The sequence below is a fragment of the Triticum aestivum genome, chromosome 7A (assembly GCF_018294505.1).
Source record: "Triticum aestivum cultivar Chinese Spring chromosome 7A, IWGSC CS RefSeq v2.1, whole genome shotgun sequence".
Taxonomy (NCBI): domain Eukaryota; kingdom Viridiplantae; phylum Streptophyta; class Magnoliopsida; order Poales; family Poaceae; genus Triticum; species Triticum aestivum.
Genome location: NC_057812.1, coordinates 676,602,571 through 676,621,811, shown reverse-complemented (window position 1 = coordinate 676,621,811; position 19,241 = coordinate 676,602,571). Strand labels below are relative to the sequence as shown.

Here is a 19,241-nt window from a genome sequence, read left to right as displayed (position 1 = left end):
TCTACGGCAGCAGCGACGACGATATCGATAGGGAGTTGCCACCCCCAAGTCATGGAATTTCCTATGATGGAGACAGTGATAATTTACGCGCGGCTTACTCCTTTTCTCAGTACCGGGTGGAGCTATTTGCCGTGCGGCCCTGCTTCCACTTCGTGGGCACCTTATTTGCAACCAATGCTCATTCCTACTACTGGGCCTCCCAAGAAGAAAAGGATTGTCACAGTGTCGATTTAAAGGTACGCAATATTTGATATTTTCTATTTTTTGTATCTCCTTCTGAGTTGTTAATTATATGATGCTAACAAAAAATACATGTGCAGAACAAATTGACCCTTCACTTAGAAGGCGGTGCCCTTACCGACACCTTCTGGGTCAAACTCAAAATCATAGAGGATGATGGCACAATAGATCATGATGCTTGTCATTCCTTCTCCTTCACGGTCGACCCATACGTTTGCAACAATGTCATGACCCGCGTCATCTCGGTTACACACAACCGCAAAATAGAATTGACATTCATGGCAACGCACTCGGCCATACAGGCCAATGTGCATGTCAACCTTGATTTCCTATCTTGCGATGATGCCACGAGGACGGGCGCCGTCTACCATGTCTATGGTGAAATCACCACGCACCATCAGCTCTACAACGGCCGGAGTGTCTTGCTCTTTTCTTGTGGAGAGGAGAACAAAGCGGAGGTCGTTGATGGTGAACTTCCACTGTTACGGAGGTGTGCAGTTGTTCCTGTATACTTGGAGCCGCTCCTGATGCTCAAGTTCGACCTGCATGTTCCAATCCATTGTGATCATGATGACGGTGTTCGTCGTACCATGGCCTTCCGTGACAATGTTACATTTTACCGTGACCAGTTTGAAGAAAAAATAATCTGCAGTGCTAACCATGGAGAATGCCACCATGGTCAAGTTAGAGTGCGGATTACATACCAGTAGCAGCTGCAGTGCACGGAGATTCAGTGATGTAAACTGAACTGAAGTTCTATCTAGCTAGTATTTATGTATGGATTGCCATTTATGCCTTTTGAGCAGCTTGTAGTTGGAGTTCATGGTTTTCGGTGTCGTGGCTTGGGCACTCCTGCCTCCGCCTCTAGTGTGAGGCACACCCGTTGAATATCCATGTGCACCTTGCTCGTGCGATGTGCAGTTATATTTTGATCTACATTACCTAAAATATTGCATGTCTATCCTTCTAGAAGTTGAACCAGCTGCTTGAAAGCACACTTGCAAAGTAAACTGCTAGGTATAGAATAACTAATAAAATGGGGAAAAGATGCATTCTCAAAAATTTGCTCTCCTTCTGCTGTAGATTCATTGTGATGTTGGAATGATATGCTCTGCTTCTGATTAATTGCACTCCCCTCCCTGTGTAAATTTACTTGGGTGAGCTCAACAAAGGTTTCAAATTCAAGCTTTGACAGGGTTTCCAACATCTTGCAGTGCAGTTTGGCAAACATGATTTCCTTGCAAGGCCGTTCTGGTATAATTTGTGCCTCTAAACACGACTTGAAAATCATGAGGATTATAGATTCTTGTTTTCTTCTGAAAGAGATAATTGAGGGAAATACATTTGCTGAAAGAGATACAGCATAAGCTTCCTGTATATAAACAGGATCGAAATGAATCATAATTAATGGTTATTGTCGATAAAATGGCAGAATGAGTTGTATTAACCAACCTAAGTACCTAATCTTGTTACGTCCATTGGACAGTGTGCAATCAAAATCATGTGATAGTTTTCTAACTATTTCTAATCCAGTAGATTGGATACAACACAAAGACTGGTATTTTAGATTCAAAAGAAGAATCAAATATCAGAGGCTATCTGAATTCTGAACTTACTTTTGAATCACGCCGCCGCTGGTCCATTGCCTCCTCATGATAACACCATCAATCATTAGGTTGGTTACCAACCATCAGTATGTTCACCCTTGAGAAGTCCAGCCTAGGGTGCTACAATTAGGATCCCCATCAGATAAACCAATAACTATATTTCTTGATGTAATTGGAGGGATTCCACTACCATAACAACAGGTGGATGCAGCCGTTCAACCCGGGTGAGGAGCATACAAAATCTGCAAAATAAGGAGATTAGAAGATGATAATTTCTTTAATAGTTCGATACACATAGTATTTTATAGATGGTTGCTCACATATCTAAATGCCACATTTCTTGATTCATGCCTAGCAAAAATTCCTTGCAATATTTTCTAGAACCAGGAACAATCACTGCATTGTTCATGGCAAGGAGAACTGAACCTAGGTGCAAACCTATTAAGGGATAGATGGCTAAGACATGAATCAGTAAAATTCAGAGTTTCGAATATAAGTCAACACCTGTCATTCCTCCAACTCCCTCGCATCAACTCCCTATGGTAGCATATATTGAGCGATTCAACTCTGTTGCTGCCTTACTGCAGCCATTACAACAAAATATGCAGATTATAAAACATGTAAAGAAAAAGGGGAGAGCTGTTATTGTCACATGCACTGCTCAAAGTAGATTGGTTCATCTGAACCTCCATGGACAGTGCCCACCATGATTTAGAGAAGTAGAAGCAGAAGAGCATGCAAATTGCAAAGGCAGGAGAAGAGCTACAGAGCGGATCTGGTCAAGGAAATAGATTCGTCAGTTGGAAAAGGTAGGATGTGTGGTACCTGGTTGGATCTGGAACGGCTGGCCCTTAGCGGCGCAGACTAAGCGGATCCGTGTCGAGAGAGAAAGGTGCAGGAGACGAGGCGGCAGTGTGTCTGGGCCAAGAGGAGGCGTGGACAACTGGATGCCAAGTTTGCTTCCTTCTCCTTCTCCGGTGGCCGGCGTCTGGCCTTGGGCCAAGGCGGTGGCAACCCTAAGCATGCGTCGAGGGAGAAGGGGTGGGGGCGATTTCCTCCTACTCTATCTTTCTTCTGGACGAAGCAAACGACACGGTGAGGCATCGAAAGGCAAGCTGCCGGTCCTTTTTGTCTGTAGCTAATCCAACATGGACATCACGAGAGCACGCCCCTCTCCCGACGCATATTGGGTTAGATGTTCACAGTAATTGCAGAATTCACTTTATCGAGGTCACAGCACGACATCAACTGAACACAAACTAACAAGCGAATGAAGCAATCCAAAGCATCTCCAGGTTCAACATTCTGAGCTTTACAAAATTGCAAATATAGGTAAATATGTGTTCCAAGACTTTCATCATTCCGACCTGAAAAACCAATACATAAGCGATAAGCCCACATAGTTCTAAGTGTCTTGAGGCACAGAACAGAAAGGGAAAAGAATGGAGAAAAGAAACTATGGTAAAATAAAAATCTCCCAGCGCTTCAGGCTATCTTGAACTGTGTCTTCAGCCTGCTGATAAGCTGCCAATTTTCAGCCCTCATTTCATCCTGTAACAAGACCATTCAGAAGTGTTAAGAGAGTAAGGGTTAAAAGATTGCCCTATGTTAAATGAACTATGGAATCGCGAGCGTATTTACCCGAAAGCACTCTTTGAGCACATCGATGGATCTCCTCGAGATCTCGCTGACCAGCTCATTGCTAGAATCAAAATGCCGTCCATAAGACCGGGATTTCTCCTGAGGGCTGTCACCGCTTATCTGGCAGAGGTGATGGCAATTGTTATAAGCTTTTTCAACTTTCATGTTGCAATTGCCACAACTACAATATCATGCTTATGTATGCACTAGCATGTACCTTTATGGCCACAACTCCATTCCTGGCCGAGAAAATCTGATTGCCATTGGACGTTTGCATGGAGGAGATCCTCCCGAGGCTATGAACTATTATATTCTTGCTTTTATCCTTGCTCGGGGTGAAGACACATATCGGGGTTCCCACCTGAGACACAGTCAAGAAATCAATTACTAACATCAGCAACAAGATCAAATCATTTCGAATCGATGATACACTTGACAACACATAACTAAAAGATGTACCTTGACGACACCTTCCACAACTTCAACGTCGCAAACAATTGGATCCTTGCTATGGTAGACACGGTTTGGCAGAATCTTCAGGGTGCATGGGAAAACTGCCTCAGCTGCAAATTGCATTTTCTTCGCTTCCTTCAATCCCTTAATGTGCTCAGTATAGATGTTGACGAGCCTATATACCGTATCAGCAGTAATAATCTTCAACCCTGATTCAGCTGCAAGGGCACTAGCCTCAGGCATCACTTTGACGTCAAAGGCCAAGATGACTGCATACTCTTCTTTCCGCTTCAGCATGGCACTTGCCTTCATGACATCCTGCTTGTACACGGGTCCTAAGTTCCAAGCATAAACAGGAATGTCCACACTACTGCTCTTCAAGTGCGCAATGATAGCTTCCAAGGTTCCAACACTGGAAGCTTGCACATAGATGCCCTCCTTGCAAGTCTTGATACTACTAACTTCTTGAGTTTTGTTCCCTTTTCGTTCTCATCTGTCGTTCTAATGGCCATATCAATCTCTTGCATTGCAGCTGCTTCAGCTTGTCGCAAATCATCCCCTGGCTTCACTACAATGAGAGAAGTGCCAGCCATTGCATATTGAAGTCCCTGAAGAAATACAAATAAGCAATGAATTTTTTGACAACGGATTCCAACGTTCATAAGGCATGGCAATGGAAATGAAACTCACCCGTGCCACAATTTTTACCCCCTGCCCAGCTCTGACCTCCTTGTGATGCTTATATGCACCCTGGAGGAACAGAAATGATGATACATTAGGTACAACATTCGAAATTTTTGTGAACTCAGTCTCAGAAATTCTACTATTGAGTTGCCATATCTCAGTCAAAAACTCAAAACCTTAAACAGAGTACACAGGCTTCATGAAATTTAAGAACTATATAAAATATGCCAGCAAGCAAGACTTTGTAAATTCAATCCAAAATTCATCTGGGTTACAAGTGCACATGTTTATGCTCCAATGAAGGGTAGGACGTATAACAGTGTTCTGGACAAGTCAATACACACATGATATATGATATTTATGGTCTCAGCAGGATACCACAGACCAATTCAACTACTGAAAATGGTGCGACTGCACAGAAATCTTGGATTTCTGGATAGAGAACATTAAAGAGACCAATTGTGAGCAATAAAAAATATAATATCCTGGTGGTCAGAAGCAATTGATTATGGATCCTAAATTTTGAAGATATTATGATTATATATGCGGTGGGGAACTTAACAAATTGTAATAATATATGCGATGAACAGCCATCCGATCGAAAGAAATATGGTTCTTCAAAAATAGGCCAAGAAGCAAAAAATAAAATTGTACATCATAAATTTCATAATTGACATATTTTTCCAACAATCAAACACTGATAAAAAAACATGCCAATATGTGTTAAAATTTGTGTCGTTCGAACAGAGTATCCAGAATTCTTGTTCCCAGAACTAACAAGAAAAATATGAATGCACAGAAGAAAATAAGTGTGGACTCACCTTAGCTTTGAGTTCTTTCATTGGATGAGGGGTCAACAAATCTCTAATAATGGTTGTAACAGGCCCCTAAAGATGTAAAGGTTAAAGTCAGAGATGAAATCGTTGATGCAGCATTCAAGGTAGCATGCAAATCTCAAATTTCATAAACTTTATATACCTGTTTAGTGCAAACAATTACTTGATCCCCTTGGCGCAGCACACCATTAATCAGTACTACGTCAACAGTAGTTCCCAAATCTTTATGTTCATTGACTTCTAGTACTGTACACTGAACAAACATATGTGGAGAAGATGTCACATTAGGTTAATGATTAACTTCAGTAGAGAGAGTTATGGATTAATGTTTAACGAACCAACCTCTACTGTATCGTCATAGGCCAGCTTATCTGTAATTATGTCAGGCAGCCATCGCACCAGTAGCAGTAGAAGATCTGGCACACCTTCACCGCTGGAGGATAATACAGTAAAATATTGTCAAAGGCTAAAACTGCAAATAACATAGGAGAAACTGAAACTTAAAACATAAGCAACGAAGTATATATGTGCTAGTTGTCACACCTTTCAGCACTGGTCGGGGCAATGTTAACCACTTTTTTCTTCTTATTGTTTTCATAGTAAGGAGCAGTGTTGAAGCCATTTTCCTTAAAATCTGTTACAACCTGTTTACAAACAATCGAATCATCAGAAAATTTCAAAGAAACCACCTGTAGTTCAATGCAAATTCGGCATAACCAAAGAGATGCACAGAACGTCACAAGGGAAAATACCTTAGTTAACCTCCATTTGTATTCACTTTTGACGTCATCAGATTGCTTCTTGAGTGCCTCGACTATTGGTGCATTGGTACATTCCTTCCACCCATAGAGCCGGTCAACCTTGTTCAAGGCGACAATGAAGCTCACATTGTGGCGTCTCAAAAGATGGAGGGATTCAACTGTCTGCTTCTCAAGCCCCTTCGTAATATCGACGACAACCACGGCGACGTCACACATACTCAATCCCCTTGAGCGCATTTTACTGAAGGACTCATGGCCAGGGGTGTCAATCACGAGCAAACCAGGAACTTTGATGGCGGTTTCAGCTTTTAAACTCGTCCTGTCCCTGATGTTTTCAGCCGGTAAGTAGGTGGCGCCAATCTGTTGTGTGATGCCCCCGGCCTCCCGCTCCTGCACATGGGTGCCCCGGATGCAATCGAGGAGCTTCGTCTTTCCGGCATCCACGTGCCCAAGGATGCAGCATATCGGTGCCCGAAGCTCCTTTTCATCTCCTGAAGCTACATCCTGAGCGTCGAAGATATCCTCCACAATCTCATTGACTGCATTGTCTGGATTAACGACCGGAGCAGTGGAGATAACATGTTTCTCTTTGATATCTTCTTCAGAACCAGATGAGTGAGAATTGCCAGCAGCAGACATGACATCAAATTCATCGAGGCTCTTGCTATCCCAAGCATCCTCCTCCTCATCATCATCATCACCGATTGCTGTTCTGTCCTCTTCCAATGATCCATCGCTTGATCCCTCCCCCAATTTGAGCGCCTCATTGAGGGCGGCGCTGTTTTCCTCTTCTTGCGAAACACCGCTCGAGCCCTGGTCTCCTCCCACATCAGCTTCAGATTCGACAGTCTTGGGCTTCAACGCAGGTCTCCTGGAGTGATACACCGGCCGCTTCTTCCGGCCATCATCCACACCAGCAGCACCGCCGCCCTCAACAAGGGGGGCGGTGATGCCGAGCCGCCTGCGCGCCTCCTCCGCGCGCCGGCTCTCCTCCCGCTTCCTCTCCTCCAGCCGCCTCCGCTGCCTGTCCTCCTCCCTCCGCTTCAGCTCCTGCTCCCTCAGCTTCCTCCTCTCCTCCTCCTCCTCCGCCTCCCGCCGCCCCCTCTCCTCCTCCGCCTGCGCCTGCAGCTCCTGCTCCCGCGCCCTGCGCTCCTCCTCCTCCTTCTGGCGAGCAAGCCCCTCCCGCAGCGCCCGGAGGCTCACGCCCCGCGCGCCACTAGCCACCTTCTTCGCGCCGCCGGCGGCGGCGCGGGACGGGCCCGCGGTCTTCCTGGACGACATGGGGGTACGATCGGTGACGGTGCCGGCGGTCCAGGTTGGCGGGGCTGCTGCTCATACGGCGGAAAGACACCCGCGGCGGCGGCGGCGGCGGCGGAAACCCTAGCGTCGTACGGGAGATCGGGTCGGGCGGCGGCGAAGGGCGACGCGGGCACGGGAACGGGGACGGGGTCGCGTTGATGGGAAAGTGTAGGCGTGCGTGGCTACATATATGGGGCCCCGGGTGCTGATTGTGATAAGTATATATATCAGCCATTGCCTTTTTAGGATCGTGTAAACTCTATCCACCAAAGCATGTGAGAAAATGAATGAAATAATATGAACAAAGTTTTCGCTGATCAAATAATATTGATCTGGTAACGCCCCTTCATATTGTAAGAAATTATATTGCATCCATGGATCAAAATAAGCCCATGGATGGTAATCGACTATATTTGGGGATGAATTCCACGGCATATGCATCAATAGCATGGTTGAAGAATATGGATGGTGTGCAAACCAAAGATCTTGATGGGCCAATGCAAAGATTTGGCTTAATTGCTTATTAGCTCCATTCTTCATTTTTACTGCGCTTCTTGTAACACAAGCTTGAGCATCATTCTTATTTTCACCACTCCTATTGGGAACCCATGCCATGTTCTTTTTTTCATGTTATTGTGCACTAAGTGTTTGCAATTTATTCTTTTTACAATTCGAAGACCTGAGTGAACGCCTTGTCTATGATTCTTTTTCAAGCAATGACAAATTTTATTCTCTTAACTCATTTTCCTTAGATTTGGCACTTTGATTTTCAATGGTTGGTTGTATCATCTCTTTGCTTTTAGTAGCTAATGTTGATATCTTACTTGGCTTTTTTTTCATTTTACTCCCTCTGTTCCCAAATAGTATAAGTCTTTATAGAGATTCTAACAAGTGACTACATACGGAGCAAAATGAGTGAATCTACACTATGTCTACATACATCCGTATATTGTAGTTCATTTAAAATGTTTAAAAAGACTTATATTTAGGAAAGGAAGGAGTACATTAGATCTGAAGTAGCACATTTACGATCATCTTTTGTAACACGGTAAACTTGCTTGAACACCTATTTCTTGTCTCTTGAGCTCCAGATCGTTCCCTTATATATGATTGAAGCGTATGATTTTTCATCAAATTTTTGATCCTCTTGGAGCTGTATAATTTTAGAGAGATGGTCTAAAATAAGATAAAAATATGTCTTTGAATTCATGCCTGTCTCGTGATGGATATAGAAAATTATCATATATGGAGGTAGACATTGGCATTGATGGCCCAAAAGGAGGATATGAAGATGAATAAGGATATAGGAAATTACCATATGGAGGTAGACATTGGCATTGATGGCCCAAAAGGAGGATATGAAGATGAATAATTCTCCCTCTGCCAATGCATGTCTTCAAACTTGTGCCTAAGGGGTGATCTTGACTTCTTTGCATTATTTTGCTGATAAGCATTTTTGTTCCTCTTCTACTGAAAATTGGGGACTCACCATAACTCACCATATTTTGCTGATAAACATATGGAATACTCGCCATAACTCACATTCTGTTGTGGCTCCTCTTCTACTGGAAATTTGGGACTTAGCTTCAGTTTTTAGTTCTTTTACTATTCAGCATATTAATAGATCTTCGAATCTCCTGGCTCACCTTTGTGCAAAACGAGCTTGTTCGTTGGAGGTGACCGAGAGCTGGCAGGATGGTGTACCCTCTTTCCTACATAGCAGCCTCATGGCTGAATGTGCTAGGTCCGCATTTGTTGAATAAGAAGCCCCGAAGTTCCACGCAAAAAAAAGGTCAAGCCGGCTTTGGTAGGAGAGCGGCTTGCTCAAGCGGCGGTAGTGGTCTTTTGATGATCTTAAAATATTGATGTAATTTTTATTATGTTTGAGGTACTTTTTACTTCCGACGAACTTCGATCATATATTAGGATCATTAAAAAAAGATGTGACATACATCGCACTTGTCCAAATTACACAACATCCATCCTCGTTGAAGAGCTTACTATTGTAGCCTCTCTGTCTTTGCTACACAAGGTCCCGGTTGCCATGCATTGATGATGCATGAGCAGCAGTGGTTGCGTCAGAGCGGCTTCCTGTGCGCGGAGGAGGCCATGAGCACGGTCATGGCGACGACGAACATGAAGAGCATGCTCCCCAGCAGCGTGTAGGTCCTCCGCGACGACCTCCGGTACTCCCCGAACAGCACCACGCCCCAGAAGGTGCTCACCAGCGGCAGCGCCTGCACGGAGTCCGCCGCCGCGTACCCGGCCGCCTGCCCGGCCATGAACGTGAACGCGTTGCCCAGCCCGGACACCAGCCCCGCCAGCAGCGCCAGCCCCCTCCCCTCCCGGTCGCCGGCGTACGCCCGCAGCGTCGACCGCGGCACGCCGGCCATGGGGCGGTAGAGGCACCAGACGTTGAGCGCCACGCCGACGACGAGGGAGGAGAGGCAGAAGTAGAAGTAGGCGGTGTAGACCACGAGGTGCGGCAGGCCGTCGCGCAGCGTGTGCCACTGGTCGTTGGTCGCCAGGTTGAACGCCGGCGCGAACAGCGAGTAGCACACCCCCGCGAACGTCACGATCGCCAGCCCCACCAGCGTGTTGGATCCAAGAACCTTGATTGATCTCTTGTCCTCCAGATCGATGAGGAAATCTGCTGTTCCTGCCTCGGCTTTCTCCACAGCCTTATTATTTGGTAGTGCTTCTTCACAATCCTTTGGTTCCTCTGTTCTCGATTGAAAGATTCTTATTAAGAAGACCAGCAGATCATCATTTTCATCTGATTAATGATGCACAAGTTGTTACCTTCTTCTTGAACAAGGTGTTGGGTGAGATCTTCCTTTGCAGTGTTCCTGTGAGGAATTCAGCAAAGTGATCATCAGATATTTTTTTTTTCAAAACGGAGGCAAAGATTGCCTCGTCTATTAATTAAGCAGAAAAGAATTGCCCAGTTAATTACGGAAAACCGGGCGAAAACCGGAAGTGATCTTCAGATTAGCCAAAGAGATACTTGTCACTCAAAATATTCAGATATCTAAGGGTAAAATTCTGGGAAACGAAGGAAGCAGAGATTGTACCCAGCAGAGTAGTTTCTGGAGTTTGATAGCTTCTCCTGGTTGTCAGCAGCATTGGAGGAGTGAACAAGTGAGCCCAGGCAGGCTGCAATCAGAAAGCATCCGACGCCGGGGAAGAGAACCTCTGCCCTGTTGATCCGGCCGTCCAGAAAATAGTTCAGTGTTGTCCCTGCAACAGAAATTTCAGTCATTCATTTATCTTCAGGTTTTGGACATTGATCTTCAGTCATTTATCTCCATGCTTGGAGAGTAGGATATCAATAGAGCTGCCTGTGAGTGTGTGGAAATACTTGTCAGAAAAATGGATAAAAATGGATGCATCTAGAACTAGAATACATCTAGATACATCCATTTCTCCGACACTACCTACCTATGACAACCTTGAGACTTGAGGCCATGACCTCGGTGACCGAAAGCCCGACGTATGCCCAGCCGTACTGTGTAGCCACGGTTCCGAGGGTGATCACCACGCCGCCCGCCAGCGCAAACATGATCGACGGCCAGTAGTCCTGAGTTGTTCGTTCAATTTACATCAACAATTTCGCATATACAGATATACTACATGTTAAACTTGAGGTCAGAAAGAAAGACTGAAAGCCAACTTCAGGTGTTGCCTGAATTTCAGACTTTACATACATGTTGACCTTCTTCTCTTTCTATGCGAGGAAGGAATATGGACAGGGACAATTGACCTACCTGGGTCTGGGCGAGCTGAGTGAGGAAATTGGGCGTCTCCGGCGTGTCGCCGCCGATCTGGCCGAATGTGAGGGCGATCAGCACGGCGGCCAGGAAGTTGGTGATGGAGTAGTCCAGGTACGTGTGCTGCGGCAGCCGGCCCCGGCGCTCCAGCACGGCGAGCACGACCGGCCAGGTGCCCAGGAGCACCAGGGCCGCCGCCATCAGCCCGATGGCCCCGCCGATGTCCTTCACCAGATACATCTGAGTATCTGACCTTTGCGACGACGACGGTGCAGGATTAAACTGAATCAAACTTCTCCCTGAAAAACTGAATCTATCTAGCATCAGACCCAGCCTCAGTTAACACTGTGAAAAACTGAAGATATATTACTACCTATAGAAGTGCTTTGGATGGAACAGTTCAACAAGTCAACAACATGCAAGAAGGTTCATAGGTCTGCCTGTGCTCGGCAAACCACAATCATCGTGTATAAATAACCCATGTCAGCTTGCAAGATATGCGGCAAGAAAAAAAAATGCAAGATGCGGCAGTGAGCCAAAAATAGAAACACAGCTCTAGAATCAGTTGAGGAGACAGATCTGGTAGGGGGAAAATATGCTTAAGCAGCATGTTCCGTTGTCAGAAGAACAAGGGGCCAGTGCATATGCCATTTCTTTGTCAGAAGAACAAGTGGAAATATGTTCTTGCATGTTCTTTGTCAGAAGAACAAGGGGCACAAGTGTTCTTGCATGTTCTTTTGTCAGAAAAAAATCAGTGAACAGCCAAGCAAATCACCACTGTGCTAGTGTTGAAAAGAGCAAGAAAATTGCTTGAGAAAGAGCAGAAGTGGCGGTAGATCGAGTTCACGCTTTCAGATGCTTGCTAAGATGCATACCAGTTAGGCAGTCACCGATCGAAATGAAGCTGTTCTTGCTGATTGCTGAGCACCAGAGTGTGTGTGTGTGTGTGGAATGTGTTTTTTACGAATGTTTGTGGTGTCTCTGGAAGGTCCAGCAGCGAGCTGAGCTGTGGATATGCGATGAGGAAAATGGAGATTGCTCACACACGGATGGTGAGGCGCTGGCGTGGGTCCCGCCCACGACGAGGGCGTGTTGGCTGGTAGCAAGCCACCATCCAAACAATACAAGGACCCTACTCAATTATTGCTTATCTTCATAAGCTTTACACACAAAATAATACTGCAACTCGATCACAGCTAGGACACGATAGGAGAGAAGAGATGCCGCCGAGCCACAGCTACGTACCTAATCGCATATGCCGGCGATCAGTTTAAGTAAGGGCCGGCTGCAACACGGGAACAAGAATGCAAGCTGGGCCAAGGTGAGCCAGCGGGATGTCTGAAGCTGCCAAGTTAAGAACTTAAGATTCATGCAGAAACGACGAAGAAAAACTGCCAAAACATGCATGTGGAAAGCTTGCTCCGGTGGTGGCTGTGAAGAGTGTGCTGCACTCATCGGCCAGCCTTAGCACGCACGCGGAGTATAAAATTGTGAAACGGTGTGCGTGCATGGCGGCGGCCCGTGACGTGGCTGCCTTGCATGGAGGCGGAGGACATGTGTCGGCGACCAGCCTTTCGCTCCGGTGGATCTCTACGGCGACGAGTCGTAGATCGAGGCTCGCCGGTCGGCAGGCCACCCACAGCGGTGCCAGGGAGTCAGAATCAGAGCAACACGATCGACGGTGCCGCTATAAATTAATGTACGTACCACCAACTAGACGGGTTCGTTCATTCGAAACCAGAGTTGGAACAATGAGCAGTTTCTAAATTAAGCTAAATAAAACAAGTACCTCTACATATGTACAACAAAATTGGATATAGTACCCTGGCCCCGTCTGATTCGAATTTGATTCTCTTTTTGTTCGTGAGATAGAGATATCCCACGGCCTCGTCTCAGTCGTCATGTACGCATGCATGTAGATGTTTTCCCAGGCGATGTGCACGGATCGCCCGAACCATGGATCAGCTCGACGTCGTTGTGGTGAGCGGGGCACCCCCACAATCGGGAAAACGTTTGCGAATGGGCCGTCGCCGTGAGGATTATTCAAACCTTGGAGTCGGACGTATGACTTGATGGAGACTTCTCGTCGGCTCTGTACGTCTGGACATGGACGTGACGTGTGACCTTTTTTACTTCACCCAACATTTTTTCTTCGATGGCTGCTGTGGTGATACCGAAGATAGATGACGGGCGTTGGTGTCAAGCTTAAAGATATGCTGCTATTTTTTCAGTTTTGTCATATCAGTCTTTACGTGACTTGTATTTTATTCTTTATGATATGAATAAAACACATATTACCATGAAAAAGGAAATTCTTTTCTTTCGTCGTCGTACAAGCAAGCCAATAGGTGGCGCCCAGAACTTAGGCGTACGTGCACGTCCCACGGAGACAGCTCGCATCGCTGCCGACGGCCTAATCGTGCGCTGCTCTGGACTCGGTCGGGACATTTTCTACTTCACCCAACATTTTTTTCTTTTGAGAATACTTCACCCAACTTTTGCTGCTATCGCGTGTAGAACACTAACGTTTTTGCAAGCTTGCAAGCGGAGTACGTAGGGCTGAGGGAGTGGTTCCTTAATAAACTTTCAATTTGTCATTTTGTCAACTAGTTCCCCGTCGGGATTCAGGAGATAGAAGTTGACCCGCTTGAGGTCTTTTTTTTTTTGTATACGATCCAACACACGGATCGGCTTCCACTATCATCGGATAACATAACACAAAATCATGACCTAGCTGAGCGCTTCAAACCGCTCTTATACGTGCAGGCTGACCGGTATCGCTTATATCATGCCTAAATCTACGCTCGGGCATGTCCACCGGATCACATTCGGCCCATTCAGGATCAAACCCTAGCCACTTCACTCCACTCTACAACCAAGCTCCATTTCGACGATCTTTGGTCATCTCTGGCATGACGAGCAGCGGACCCGACTCTTGTCCCATGCAGGCTTAAGAAGGCGATGACTGTCTACATGACTCTCCGCCGCACTTGGGAGGAGTCCGCCTTGCCCCGGCCAGACTCGATCCGGCGGGAATCCATTGCATATGTGCAAATGACGCTTGGATCCACCTCGAGGCGTCTGATCACGGCGTCGCCGAATGTGATGCGGTCCGTTTGGCGCCCCAACACGGGGATGGCACATCCTCCCCGAGGCGTCCGTGTCGAAGGTGAACGTCTATGGACCGTACACCGCGAAGGCGAGTCGTGTCCGCCGACTAAGGCAGAGCGCGTGGAAGTCGCGGAGGCGGGGTCACATGCCGCCGGCCAGGCAAAGCCTCAATCGGTGACTGGCACCTCCCGGCGCCACAACGAGGTTCCAGTCCATCAACGATCACACCTCTACCGACGACGTGCAGGCCACGAGTTGTGACGAGGAAGAGTGTGGGATGGGAGATGATGTCACTTCGTGTTCCATGTGGGCCAGCCTGTGTCCCATGCCTTATCTTTCCTGCTGGCGACCGGACCTTCACTTCCCGAGTTACATGGTTGTTGAATATATGGGCGCGGAAGGAAACAACAAAGACGTGGTTAACGGGCGACGATGAAACATTTAGACTATATTTTATGTTGCATATAATTATATGTATTTGAGGGTTTGGTAATAAGGCGCATCCATGGACGTTTAGACAGTCGGATTAGCTCTTACTCCTGGTACCCCTGTGGGTGGTCTGCCGACCGACGAGCCGGGCTAGCTGCTATGCGAGCCTCGATCTATGACTCATCGCCGTAAAAAAGGTCACAGCGTGACGCCCCATGTCCAGACGTGCAGAGCCGACGAGTCGTCTCGATCATCCATATGTATGTCTCCAGGGTTTGATTAAACCCCGACGGCGACGAGGACCAAACATAAACGTTTTCCCGTTTCCGATTGTGGGGGTGCCCCGCTGGCCACGACGATGCCGAACTGATCCATGGTTCGGGGCGGGTGGTCCGTGCACATCCACCAGGAAATCATCTACATGCATGCGATGCATCGCATCGTGAATTCGTGATGAGTGAGATGGGATCATGAGATATTACTGCACGAAATAAAAAAGAAGCTTAGGCCTCGTTTGTTTGGGCCTGGGCTTCAGCTTTTGCAGCTTTCCCACGTGTTGCACGCGGTCCTTAAACTGATAAGCATACGCGATTAGGTAGCTGTGGTTCATCTCTCATATCCTAAGTTGCGAGTTGCAATATTGTGTGCAAAATAAGCAATAATTGAGTGCGGTCCTTGTATATTGTATTGAATGTAATAACTACTCCCTCCGTTCCAAAATAGATGACTCAACTTTATACTAACTTTAATATAAAGTTGAGTCATCTTTTTTGGAACGGAGGGAGTAGCAGCCAAATACGCCTTGTCATGGGTGGGACCCACGCCAGCGCCTCACCATCCGTGAGCAATCTCCATTCTCCTCGTCGCATATCCACAGCTCAGCTCACTGCTGGACCTTCCAGAGACACCACAAACATTCAGAAAAAAATACTACTCACTGGTGGAGTACTACGCACACCCACTCTCCGGGGGATGCTCAGTAATGTGCAAGAACAACTTCATCTTTGATTGGTAGCAACAGGTATGTAGAATCTGAAAGCTTGAGTACCGGTTCTCCATTTTCTCAAGCAATTTTCCTATGCTGTTTTAGTGATTTGCTTGGCTGTTCAATGATTCTCTTTTCTTCCGACAAAAGAACATGCAAGAACATATCCCCCCCCTTGTTCTTTGACAAAAGAACATGCTGCTTAAGCATATATTTTTTCCCCTTCTCTCATCCCAGATTTGTCTCTGAACAGATTCCAGACCCGTGTTTCTTCTATTTTTGCTTAATGGTGCATCTTGCATTTTTTTTCTCTCTCTTGGCGGATATTATCTTGCATGTTGACATGGGTTTGTTTATACTCCCTCCGTTCGGAATTACTTGTCTCGGAAATGGATGTATCTAGAACTAAAATACATCTAGATACATCCACTTCTGCGACAACTAATTCCGAACGGAGGGAATACATGATAATTGTGGTTTGCCGTGCACAGACAGACATATGAACCTTCTTGCGTGCTGACTTGTTGAACTGTTCCATCCAAAGCTCTTCTCCAGGTAGTAATATATCTTCAGTTTTTCACAGTGTTAACTGAGGCTGGGTCTGATGTGTATAGATTCAGTTTTTGCATAATTTCCTGAATCAGAGGTAGCTCCGGCGGCGGTGAAGATCAGATGTATCTGGTGAAGGACATCGGCGGCGCCATCGGCCTGATGGCGGCGGCCTTGGTGCTCCTGGGCACCTGGCCGGTCGTCCTCGCCGTGCTGGAGCGCCGGGGTCGGCTGCCGCAGCACACGTACCTGGACTACTCCATAACCAACTTCCTGGCCGCCGTGCTGATCGCTCTCACATTCGGCCAGATCGGTGGCGACACGCCGGAGACGCCCAATTTCCTCACTCAGCTCACCCGGCCCCAGGTAACTCAATTATCAGACTGAAATTTCAGAAAACTTGAGGTCAACATGTATTCTGTCGATATTCCTTCAAAGTATGTGAAGCTATAAAGAAATTCAGGCAACACCTGAAGTTGGCTTCCAGTCTTTCTTTCTGACCTCAAGTTTAACATGTAGTATATCTGTATATGCGAAATTGTTGATGTAAATTGAACGAACAACTCAGGACTACTGGCCGTCGATCATGTTTGCGCTGGCGGGCGGCGTGGTGATCACCCTCGGAACCGTGGCTACACAGTACGGCTGGGCATACGTCGGGCTTTCAGTCACCGAGGTCATGGCCTCAAGTCTCAAGGTTGTCATAGGTAGGTAGTGTCGGAGAAATGGATGTATCTAGATGTATTCTAGTTCTAGATGCATCCATTTTTATCCATTTCTCTGACAAGTATTTCCACACGCTCACAGGCAGCTCTATTGATATCCTACTCTCCAAGCATGGAGATAAATGACTGAAGATCAATGTCCAAAACCTGAAGATAAATGAATGACTGAAATTTCTGTTGCAGGGACAACACTGAACTATTTTCTGGACGGCCGGATCAACAGGGCAGAGGTTCTCTTCCCCGGCGTCGGATGCTTTCTGATTGCAGCCTGCCTGGGCTCACTTGTTCACTCCTCCAATGCTGCTGACAACCAGGAGAAGCTATCAAACTCCAGAAACTACTCTGCTGGGTACAATCTCTGCTTCCTTCGTTTCCCAGAATTTTACCCTTAGATATCTGAATATTTTGAGTGACAAGTATCTCTTTGGCTAATCTGAAGATCACTTCCGGTTTTCGCCCGGTTTTCCGTAATTAACTGGGCAATTCTTTTCTGCTTAATTAATAGACGAGGCAATCTTTGCCTCCGTTTTGAAAAAAAAAATATCTGATGATCACTTTGCTGAATTCCTCACAGGAACACTGCAAAGGAAGATCTCACCCAACACCTTGTTCAAGAAGAAGGTAACAACTTGTGCATCATTAATCAGATGAAAATGATGATCTGCTGGTCTTCTTAATAAGAATCTTTCAATCGAGAACAGAGGAACCAAAGGATTGTGAAGAAGCACTACCAAATAATAAGGCTGTGGAGAAAGCCGAGGCAGGAACAGCAGATTTCCTCATCGATCTGGAGGACAAGAGATCAATCAAGGTTCTTGGATCCAACACGCTGGTGGGGCTGGCGATCGTGACGTTCGCGGGGGTGTGCTACTCGCTGTTCGCGCCGGCGTTCAACCTGGCGACCAACGACCAGTGGCACACGCTGCGCGACGGCCTGCCGCACCTCGTGGTCTACACCGCCTACTTCTACTTCTGCCTCTCCTCCCTCGTCGTCGGCGTGGCGCTCAACGTCTGGTGCCTCTACCGCCCCATGGCCGGCGTGCCGCGGTCGACGCTGCGGGCGTACGCCGGCGACCGGGAGGGGAGGGGGCTGGCGCTGCTGGCGGGGCTGGTGTCCGGGCTGGGCAACGCGTTCACGTTCATGGCCGGGCAGGCGGCCGGGTACGCGGCGGCGGACTCCGTGCAGGCGCTGCCGCTGGTGAGCACCTTCTGGGGCGTGGTGCTGTTCGGGGAGTACCGGAGGTCGTCGCGGAGGACCTACACGCTGCTGGGGAGCATGCTCTTCATGTTCGTCGTCGCCATGGCCGTGCTCATGGCCTCCTCCGCGCACAGGAAGCCGCTCTGACGCAACCACTGCTGCTCATGCATCATCAATGCATGGCAACCGGGACCTTGTGTAGCAAAGACAGAGAGGCTACAATAGTAAGCTCTTCAACGAGGATGGATGTTGTGTAATTTGGACAAGTGCGACGTATGTCACATCTTTTTTTTAATGATCCTAATCTATGATCGAAGTTCGTCGGAAGTAAAAAGTACCTCAAACATAATAAAAATTACATCGATATTTTGAGATCATCAAAAGACCACTACCGTCGCCTGAGCAAGCCGCTCTCCTACCAAAGCCGGCTTGACCTTTTTTTTTGCGTGGAACTTCGGGGCTTCTTATTCAACAAATGCGGACCTAGCACAGTCAGCCATGAGGCTGCTGTGTAGGAAAGAGGGTACACGATCCTGCCAGCTCTCGGTCACCTCCAACGAACAAGCTCGTTTTGCACAAAGGTGAGCCAGGAGATTCGAAGATCTATTAATATGCTTTTGTTCTAAGTCAAAATTTTAAAATTTTGATCAACTTTATAGAAAATAGTAGTAATATATATGACATCAAATTGATATATTATCAAAGTACATTTCAAAATGAATCTATTGATACTAATTTGGTGCTATAAATGCTTTTGCTTTTTCTAGAAAGGTGGTCAAAGTTTTAAAACTTTGACTTAATACAAAAGCTAGATGTGCACTTATTTACGGACGGAGGGAGTAACGGTTTAATAAGGCTAATCAGAAGCAGGAGAGATGGCATGCAAGGTAATCCTGAAAGTGATATTGGTGGGGCACCATATGTGGAAAATCCAACCAATTGCCTGTTGGCCA

At 46.8% G+C, this 19,241-nt stretch overlaps 2 protein-coding genes, 1 long non-coding RNA gene and 1 pseudogene across 7 annotated transcripts; 1 reads left to right on the top strand and 3 right to left on the bottom strand.

The window, feature by feature from the left end:
- Positions 1-399: 399 nt before the first annotated feature.
- On the bottom strand, positions 400-2,661 carry LOC123149225 (uncharacterized). The gene is made up of 2 exons (XR_006474531.1): positions 2,352-2,661; positions 400-2,089 (listed from the first exon to the last, which is right to left on the bottom strand). It is a non-coding gene; the product is annotated as an uncharacterized lncRNA (long non-coding RNA).
- A 457-nt stretch (positions 2,662-3,118) lies between these two features.
- Positions 3,119-7,697, bottom strand: LOC123149224 (eukaryotic translation initiation factor 5B-like; annotated as a pseudogene).
- A 1,716-nt stretch (positions 7,698-9,413) lies between these two features.
- Positions 9,414-12,420, bottom strand: LOC123149223 (ureide permease 1). 3 transcript variants are annotated; one of them, XM_044568834.1, is made up of 6 exons: positions 12,167-12,420; positions 11,289-11,598; positions 10,963-11,101; positions 10,596-10,761; positions 10,324-10,370; positions 9,414-10,243 (listed from the first exon to the last, which is right to left on the bottom strand). In XM_044568834.1, the coding sequence occupies exons 2-6, from the start codon at positions 11,529-11,531 to the stop codon at positions 9,600-9,602; spliced, it is 1,239 nt and encodes a 412-aa protein (XP_044424769.1). In that variant the 5' UTR covers positions 11,532-11,598; positions 12,167-12,420; the 3' UTR covers positions 9,414-9,599. The 3 variants fall into 3 exon arrangements, with proteins under 3 accessions (XP_044424769.1, XP_044424771.1, XP_044424772.1); XM_044568836.1 differs by having other exon boundaries at positions 11,289-11,590; positions 12,167-12,365; XM_044568837.1 differs by lacking the exon at positions 12,167-12,420 and adding an exon at positions 11,665-11,708.
- Positions 12,421-15,675: 3,255 nt separating this feature from the next.
- On the top strand, positions 15,676-18,663 carry LOC123149222 (ureide permease 1). Of its 3 annotated transcripts, none has more exons than XM_044568832.1 (7): positions 15,676-15,852; positions 16,308-16,371; positions 16,437-16,731; positions 16,934-17,072; positions 17,274-17,439; positions 17,665-17,711; positions 17,792-18,663. In XM_044568832.1, the coding sequence occupies exons 3-7, from the start codon at positions 16,489-16,491 to the stop codon at positions 18,433-18,435; spliced, it is 1,239 nt and encodes a 412-aa protein (XP_044424767.1). In that variant the 5' UTR covers positions 15,676-15,852; positions 16,308-16,371; positions 16,437-16,488; the 3' UTR covers positions 18,436-18,663. The 3 variants fall into 3 exon arrangements, with proteins under 3 accessions (XP_044424767.1, XP_044424768.1, XP_044424766.1); XM_044568833.1 differs by having other exon boundaries at positions 15,681-15,852; positions 16,461-16,731; XM_044568831.1 differs by having other exon boundaries at positions 15,731-16,371.
- Positions 18,664-19,241: the final 578 nt, after the last annotated feature.